General features: G+C 37.2%; 2 protein-coding genes across 2 annotated transcripts; one reads left to right on the forward strand and one right to left on the reverse strand.

The window, feature by feature from the left end:
• Positions 1-41: 41 nt before the first annotated feature.
• On the forward strand, positions 42-2,509 carry LOC126870316 (putative serine protease K12H4.7). Its single transcript, XM_050627905.1, has 9 exons — positions 42-578; positions 677-858; positions 948-1,180; positions 1,269-1,404; positions 1,482-1,548; positions 1,638-1,848; positions 1,934-2,066; positions 2,136-2,305; positions 2,371-2,509. Exons 1-9 carry the CDS (start codon positions 384-386, stop codon positions 2,478-2,480), a joined length of 1,437 nt encoding a protein of 478 aa, XP_050483862.1. The 5' UTR covers positions 42-383; the 3' UTR covers positions 2,481-2,509.
• On the reverse strand, positions 2,509-8,335 carry LOC126870358 (clavesin-2-like). Its single transcript, XM_050627988.1, has 7 exons — positions 8,072-8,335; positions 5,445-5,697; positions 5,162-5,321; positions 5,027-5,088; positions 3,829-4,022; positions 3,232-3,445; positions 2,509-3,081 (listed from the first exon to the last, which is right to left on the reverse strand). Exons 2-7 carry the CDS (start codon positions 5,617-5,619, stop codon positions 2,876-2,878), a joined length of 1,011 nt encoding a protein of 336 aa, XP_050483945.1. The 5' UTR covers positions 5,620-5,697; positions 8,072-8,335; the 3' UTR covers positions 2,509-2,875.
• Between the last annotated feature and the right edge of the window lie 415 nt (positions 8,336-8,750).

Below are 8,750 nucleotides of genomic sequence, written 5' to 3' on the forward strand. Positions count from 1 at the left end.
TTTAATCGTCGTTGAAAATAATTCTAAAGTTCTTTACTCTCGAATTCGAGAGTTACGTAATACAAAGCTGATTTTGAAATATTCAATAAATAAGATAAATATTATTGGAATCAATCAAGCGGTAGATATTATCTTTCTAGCACTAATATCCGTATTTACAATTTGATATTTTTTAATGTATAGAATGTGTACCTTCCGCGGTGATTAGGGACAATTTGTATCAACTTATCAGATAAATTTGTTTAATATGATATAGTATTAAGAGAATTTCGTTCTATATCTCGCTATAAAATGTTATGTACCATTGTCTTGCGAACCAATCTAGTGGAACTCGTTGAACGAATGAAAATTAATAGAACTTGTCTTGGTTCCGAAAACCGAATATGATCTTAAGTTTTCTCGTGTTATTATGTTTTACCTGTCGCCTCGGCCATGGCGTTGGTCTCCATGGATTTCATTTTCACGGTTTGGAAGAGCCACGTTCTTTGGACAAATCGACTTGTGAAAATATAACCGAATTATGGATTCGACAACCCGTCGATCATTTCAATGTCCGCGACAATCGCACTTGGTTGATGGTATGTTGCAAGTGGAATTACGCCGTTTAAAAACACAAAATGCTTATTTATATCTCGATCGTATTGTACATCGTATTATGCATCGTATATTTCGACAGCGTTACTATGAAAATTCAAGATATTTCAAGGAAAACGGACCGATTTTGATTATGATCGGAGGAGAATGGGCAATATCTAAAGGCTTCTTAGAGGCTGGTTTAATGTACGAGCTCGCATCCGCTTATAACGCGATCATGTACTATACCGAACATCGGTATTACGGCAAAAGTAAACCGACCGAGTAAGTTAATTTCTTCTCAAGCGCTAGTATATTTTTACTTTTGTTTGCCACAACCTTTCTATTATTCTATTACCTTTCGAATCTTTTAGAGACACTAGTTCAAGAAACTTGCAATATCTAAGCGTAGATCAAGCACTGGCGGACTTGGCATATTTCATCGAAACGAGGAAAAAGGACGAGAAACTTTGTAATAGTAAAGTGATTGTTTTCGGTGGATCTTATGCTGGAAATGTGGCAACATGGGTTAGATTGAAATACCCTCACCTCGTTCAGGGTGCGCTAGCTAGTAGCGCGCCAGTTCTCGCCAAAGTTGATTTCTATGGTGAGGAATAAACTCTTTTGCAGTTCCATGTAATTCCTATCAATTAAAAAAAAAAATAGATAAATAGAAAAGGAGGCTTCTTTTTTAGAGTATTACGAAGTCGTGACGGAATCGCTCCGTAGACACAGTCAGAAATGCATGGACGAAGTTAAAGCTGCTTTTGACGATGTCGAAGAGTTACTAGCCATTCAAGGAGGCGCACAGAAATTAAAAGAGTATTTCAAGTAATTATCGTTCGTAGGAAATTAACATAATTCGCCGTGTATAATATTTGTTTAAGTTACACTTGAAACTGTCGTAGTTTGTGCGATGTGCCCGATGTACATTCCTTCAAGGATCTGGCTCATTTGGGCAACCTTCTAGCAGAGGTATAGTTTTTCGAAGAATACGCTGTTGCATCTTGAATAAAAGATAAGTAACTGCTTCTAATCATAGTTATCAATATCTTTCTAATCAGGAATTTGCTAGCATCGTTCAATACGATAAAGTGGAGAACAATCGAACAAAAATCGCCGCTTGCTGCGAAAACATGACTGCTTCGTATCTGGGTAGCCCTCTCCAGAGATTGGCGCATCTCGTGTCGAACAAAGATAAATGCTTGAAAAATAATTACAACAAATTTGTCGAAGTTTACAAAAATGAAATATGGGACTCGCAACCTGATATCAGTACGTTTCCTACTTGCGGCAATTAAAAGGAGGTTTCGCGCTTGTGAATTGTTTATTATTAATCTTCACATATCGGTGTTTCCAGTGAGATTATGGTTCTACCAGACATGCACGGAATACGGTTATTATCAAACAACAGACTCAAGGAAGTCGGTTTTTGGAAGCTTATTCCCGTTGCCTTATTTTACAGGTCTTTGTACCGACTTATACGGGTACTAGTACGTATTGTAAAATGTATTGTTTGATATTTTCTCGAGAAATAGTACACAAACTCGTTTGTCTTACAGCTACGGTAACAGATTCTTGTATACCAGAATTGGAAGAACGAACACAATGTACGGAGGTTTACGACCAGATTTGCAAAACGTCATTTTTACTAACGGGGACGTCGATCCGTGGCATGCTCTCTCTGTTCTTCAGGACTTAAATGAATTCTCTCCCGCCATACTCATCAAAGGTATTGTTAAAAAAATCGGAGATTGACAAACGTCGATCGATCTAATAAATCCACATTGTCCCCAGGATCATCGCACTGTCGTGATTTGTACAGCGATTTGGATACGGATGTTGAAGATCTTATTCGAGCTAGAGCAAGAGTACGTAAAATTATTGGGACTTGGATTTCTTCTTAATCGTTTGTTAAATTGTTATTAAATAAAGTATGCGTAAGAAAATATTTATTTCCAATAATATGATTTTATTTACAAATTACGAAAATAAAACGACATATAACTTATACTTTATCGAACGTAAGCCTAAGGTTTGAGGACTACAATTATTTCATTTATATATTGAGATTCATCGAGCACAAAACTTAGTCGCGTCGATCGAGATCGAAATTTCATTGCTGTTTCTTTTACATTTCTGAATAATATCTTAATAAGCTCTTACAGCTACAATAATCGCTAGGATAACGTATCTTGTTGTAGCCCTGATAATTCGCTACAAAAAAAGTATCGATGACTTTATCCTATCGATATGGTAAATATCGGTTATGAAGTTTATTATTATCAATAACACGGCTTAATCAATCGACTTCGAGCTTTCTGAAAGAACCCGTGATACCGTACATGGTGGAATCACTGGAACCGATATCGGAACAACCAAAGCCTTGTTTCAAGGCCGATACCGCACCTTCCCGAGCCTTCTCCGAGTATAAATCCAAACACACTCTCATCTTATCGTGGCTCAATAACGTCGGTCTCATTTCTAGCAACTCTTTCTTCCATAATTCTGCGCAAATAAAAGTTTATTTTCTTCGTTTCGCGGTGTAAGCACGTGTCAGTTTCATTTAATTGGAGATAGTCGATTTGTACGTTAAAAGGAACATTGTTACTTAATTTGGAGCACGTTTAATTTCGCAATTTATCAAATTGTACTTACCAATCATTTCTTTCATAGGCATCGTACCGCCATACTCTTTAGGTAACATACTCGTATCCATTTTATGGTTGATAGCATCTTCTAGACTGGTGTAGATCTTGACGCGTTTTTTTATCTTTTCGGAGATCAATGACATACCAAAGTCAAGTGCGAATTTCAAAGAAGGATGTGTGTTAATCGCGTGAACTTCCTTATGCCGCATGGGTATAGTTCGCTAAAACCATCATTTCGTTGGTTTACTATACGAGATATTAAATTTCGAATATATTATATCATTTTGAGAACATTCTCGGAATTACGCAATATCAGAAATTCTCCGACTGTTTCGTAAGAAGTTGCGTATCCTTACGAGTAAAATGTTATCCAACTTGTTAGAGAACGCGTATATAACTAGACTTTATTAATAATTTGACGAAAATAAAGATAGTTGCAGCCTTCTGTCTCGCTTGAAGCTGTTGCAACTTGTTATTATTTGTGAATGAAAAACATCGCGTAAGGATATTCAACGAATGTGAAACAAACAGTCGTGAGATTTTCTACGTCCTTCGTCGAACAATTTGAAATTATGGAAAAACATAGGGTTTATAAAACTCGTACCTCGCCGTTCTTCACGATACGGACCGCCTCTTTCGGTGTAAAAAGCGTCAAATGGGGGAAACTGACACCGGCTCCATCGGCGAAATGAACGAAACCCCGTACTTGACTTTCCTCGTCTTCCATCAGACACTCGTATGTTATCGCGTGAATTCTACACATGTCGGCATTGGTATACTTATGGGGATCAAAGACGCCTGAAAGTGCACGTTCCACGCAGTTATAGAAAGTAAATATACATTCATAAACATTTAAACAAACATTCGTAAGATTACGGTTACACGTTTCCGCAACTACTTTTCAAAACCGTATAATAACAGTTGCAACGAAACGACGTGCATGCTGTCTGAAATTGCTCTGAAAGTAGAAGCGACGATTTAATAGCGGAATAAAATTACACGGAATGACAGGTAATCAACACATCCGTTGCAATTGTTTGGATTTGTTAAGAAGTTCGCCTGGAAACATTTGTAACTGGCAAAGATAGCTATTATTATGCGCGTATTTTCACAAATTATCCACGTTCAAATATATAATCAAGTTTCGCAATGACAATCGGCAATGCTGAAATTGACACGTTCGCCGTGTCGCCTGAACGACGTTACAGGACACACGCGGTACCCCGCGTCAGCAGCTATGTTCAGGGTATGTGCATAATATCGGTTCGAATGAATGGCGCAAACCTAAAATTGCGAAACTGTGAAAGAGGAGTTTCACAATATTTTGCATAAGGCGCGTATGAAAATTATTGTCCAGCATATAATGAAACTCGACTGGGTCAATCAACGTGTTAACACTTAACGCTTCAAGTGTGCCTTTCAAGCACCACTGATGTGCGACGCTCTACTCCAAAAGTATTTTTGGGTCGTTATCGGTATTGTTTACAAATAAAAAATAATACTCCTCAGTGAGTACTGTGAGACCTGTGAACGCAAACCCGGTTTGCATCCCAATGAATGTTTTAAACAATTCCACACATTACTCAATTATAATTAATATAAATATTCTAATCAAAATTATATTACTTCTCAGATGAATAAAGATTGTTTTCAATGACTTTAATATTATTATTTACACGTCATTGTAGCATTTTAAATCTGACACTTAAAAACTTGCGAGTTCAAGTATGATAAGAATAAGTTGCCGGTCGATATTCACAATTAAAAGTCGGAGCGTTAAGGGTAAACCGACATTAATTTACCTGGTCTGGCAATTATAACACGGCGGCCTTTGGCGTCACGTCCAGGTGCAGCGAATATATATCTGGAAAAGCACAAGTTATGCGATCGTTATATCAGGTCGTATCACGCTTAGTTAGTACTTTGTTTAATCTCACCCCAAAGATAATAGCTCGTCCATAGTTGGTTCGGTAATGTCCAAGTTATTGAACGCGGGGTGGTAAACTTGGCGCAGTAGCAAATACCTTTCGATCGCCTCTTCCGCCATCGGAACGTTAAATTTTTTACATCTTAGGAATCTTAATAAAAACTGCGCATCTGTCGAACGAGATCGTGTGTCAGTAGCATCGACGCGCGATAATTTCGCGCGTGACTATACCTACATGTACGTATGTATGTACTAACTGTGCAAACGCTATACTCGAAAATAAAATTTCTCACCGAGGCGACAGTTTTGTATACGCGGATTCAGTTTTATCCAATTACGTATTTGCTCAAGAGCTTGGTCTCTCGTATTTTTATCTTCTCTGAGTTCCTCCTTCGCCAGTTTCTGCGTTTCCGTCGACAGGCTGCATTCGTAGTCATCGCCCTCGGTTACCCATTCGATCGCGCCCATCTCGTTACTTTGATTTGTCTCCAACAACAGGCAGTTTTAAATTTTCGATATCCAAAGTATAACGGATCGGTGGAAATTCTAAAAAATCATTTGTTCCTCTTTACCAACGATCCATCTATCGTCCCATTTTCCATCTTACGTTCCCTAATCGGTAAATATACCGCGATAGTTACAGGTTTGACGCGCGATATTCGAAATAAGTTTGATCGCGATCTTTGTTTTCAGTGAAACGGCATTCTTTTGCATTCACATTTTCGATCGTCGAGCGATTCGTTTCTTTAGTGGACCGCTGACACAGTTCCCTAATATCGTTCAAAGTCACGGCATGAATGAAAGCATCGTGGTGAGAAAGAACACGCCTGAAACACTTTCTTTCGATCGCGTAACGCCACGTCTTGCGTAATTTCGTAAGAACTTAGCCAATTATAAGCTAACAGTGATTTTGTGACATAACAATTTCGTCGTTTTATGATATAATGTTTGACCAAGTATGAATACCGCTAAGTATTACGTGTTCCGTGATAGCAACATGTGCCGTGTTGTGAGCGAGTGACTTGTTTCGCAATCACTTTCTCCGATTACGTAATCGACCAGCTTGTGCGCCCATCTTTGTTCTCGAATTTTGTACGACCGACTAACATCGTTCGCGTAATATCTCACTATCATCATCGTAAACAATCATTTTTGTTTGTCACCTTTCTAACGGTCCACTCGATTCCATATTCTAAAGCGGATTATTTCTATCAATCATTTGTCGTTCATCATCCTCTTATAACCTTACGCGTAAAAGGATTCTGCTGTTATTTGATCGACGTGGAGTTTGTAACGTTCGTTAGGAAACGATCGTTGGTAAACAGAACAAGACTGATGCTTTTATTTTATCGCTTTTAGTGAATCAACAGGTTTGAAACGTGAAACTCGGATAGAAAGGGACGAAACAAAGATAAGTCAATTGAATCATTAGAATCGCCACATTTTTGCCGACTGTGCCTATTCAGCGTCTCTTCGTTGTACTAGCTACAACGTATTGTTCTTATTGGTTGGGAAATTTCAACAGTCAAGGCAAATTTATGGATGCAGAAGGTTTCTTTTACGTCTACGTTAACATGAACTAGCATAATACGAATGGGGTTATCGAGCAACCGGCGGAATAAACCACGTAACTATCTTCCGTGTAGAAAGTGCCACTTATCGTCTTATTATTACTCAAGTTCTTTCTCGAATATCGACTGCCGTTCACCCTATATCTAGCAATCTAAGTATTTTTGCTATAAAGCATTACGTCAGTTATGTCGACAGATTTGTCCGCGTCCTCTTCTTTCTTTTTTCCCTTTATCGTTCTCCTCTTATAGTTACGTTTTTATGTTTCTCACGAGTTCAAGTACCGAAAACTAGACTTCGTATCGAACAGTACCTATGACATATTAGGTTGGCAACTAAGTGATTGCGGATTTTGTCATTAGGTGGTAATGCTATAAGAGGAGAACGATAAAGGGAAAAAGGAAGAAGTCTGCGGATTTTGTCATTACCATTAGGCGGTAACCACCTAATCACTTAGTTGTCAACCCAATAAATTGTCAAGGATAAACAGTCTGTGTAATCAAATATAGACAGAAGAATTATCAAATCGAGTAAAGTATACAATTTACTCTACCTTAATGCGCGTCAACTAAACACTGTTTCGTATATTAATTCGGTTACATGCAACATTATTGGCTATTGGTTTCTGTTGATCAAAGTCAGATGACATTGAATTGCAGTAAAGAAAAAAAAAAAAAGAAAAATACATCACGTTTAGATATTTACGCTTTTACACATTCAAAATCAAATTAAATCTGTTGTATGCGAGGCCTTGGCCTCCAAAATTCCTGACCTCTGAAAACAAGGTTAGGATACAATTACTGGTACTTAGTATTCACCTGACATCGGTCCGATGAAGTACAACGAGAAGAACAATGTAAGTTCCTTCAGACGCGACTAAAATTTATAATAAGTTTGGTGAATTATCGTACAAACAAGGAGATCCATTTGAAGGTATCCGGAATGAGTTATTGGCATACTGTTGCTACGAGATAAACTAATGTGACGAACAAAATTGATATATTTGAGATAGTAAATTGAGATAGTAAAATTGTGATAAACTAATAAAGTTTCTAATTTTCTAGAATTTAAAAACCAAGTCGATCGTATTAAAATGTTTCTTAAGAAATTAATATAATATGAAATTTAAGCAATACATGATAATGCGATTGATATAATTTGTTTAAAAATTTTTGTTTTCAAGAACTGCTAACTTCTCAATGATATGATTCTGACTTTAGCCGATAGCACACGTTATTCAATTTTTCAACAATATTTCAAGCTTTGATTCTTACTAAATAAATTCTTGCGTCTCCAAACGAAACAATTTTATTAATAACTTATGGAATTAATGGAAAGCCATGTAACATACCCAAGTTGTAGTTGCGCAGGTGAACACTTGGAGGAGACTGTTTCCTCTTGGCTTGCGACCGCTCTTTTATAATTTCCACTTGCACCTTTCTTCTACCTCCGCCTTCGGTACTCACGCGGTAGCTTATGGGCCTTATGGCTTATACCAGCAGACTCAAAGCAAAGAAACAAAGTCCCTTTCAGGGACGAATTTCGCCTTTTTTAAATACTTTTCTTTGTTAAATGGATCGAATAAATTGCCTAACGAAAGATACGTAAAAAACTGTTCCGTCACTTTGCAGCAAACCATCGAATACCATGGTTCACCTAATTGCTTGTCTTTTATAGGTACGTCGGTTGATATCATCGTTCGCTTAAACTTAAACGATGCACTGTAGTAGTACATTTCGTAACAACTTTTTCTTTTTTTTTCTCTCTACTATGTTACTTTTCTACAATTCTTACAAAACGTCCCGAAAATTGTGGCTCCACATAGAAATGAAAGTTCTACATATTCTCCCTTACAGTTCGTATCCTAAATTTGGTAATTCATCAAATGATAATTATATTACAAGTCCACGGTCAATATAAATACATAAGTTGGAAGAAATTAATTAATTGGAAATTTAAATAATTCTTATCTTTCAATAATTTAACATTAGTAAAGCAAACACGATGACATCGTGTAATATTTCGAACAA

Source organism: Bombus huntii, chromosome 1 (assembly GCF_024542735.1).
Source record: "Bombus huntii isolate Logan2020A chromosome 1, iyBomHunt1.1, whole genome shotgun sequence".
In the NCBI taxonomy this organism is placed as follows: Eukaryota; Metazoa; Arthropoda; class Insecta; order Hymenoptera; family Apidae; genus Bombus; species Bombus huntii.

What these genes read in the sequence shown, in the direction of transcription:
- LOC126870358 (XM_050627988.1), bottom strand. Translation starts at nt 5,619, where the DNA reads ATGGGCGCGATCGAATGGGTAACCGAGGGCGATGACTACGAATGCAGC. An exon ending in TATACAAAACTGTCGCCTCG is followed by an intron (nt 5,322 to 5,444) that starts GTGAGAAATTTT and finishes CTCGTTCGACAG; the next exon opens with ATGCGCAGTTTTTATTAAGA. An exon ending in GACGAGCTATTATCTTTGGG is followed by an intron (nt 5,089 to 5,161) that starts GTGAGATTAAAC and finishes GTGCTTTTCCAG; the next exon opens with ATATATATTCGCTGCACCTG.
- LOC126870316 (XM_050627905.1), top strand. Translation starts at nt 384, where the DNA reads ATGATCTTAAGTTTTCTCGTGTTATTATGTTTTACCTGTCGCCTCGGC. An exon ending in GGACTCGCAACCTGATATCA is followed by an intron (nt 1,849 to 1,933) that starts GTACGTTTCCTA and finishes CGGTGTTTCCAG; the next exon opens with TGAGATTATGGTTCTACCAG. An exon ending in TCCCGCCATACTCATCAAAG is followed by an intron (nt 2,306 to 2,370) that starts GTATTGTTAAAA and finishes CATTGTCCCCAG; the next exon opens with GATCATCGCACTGTCGTGAT.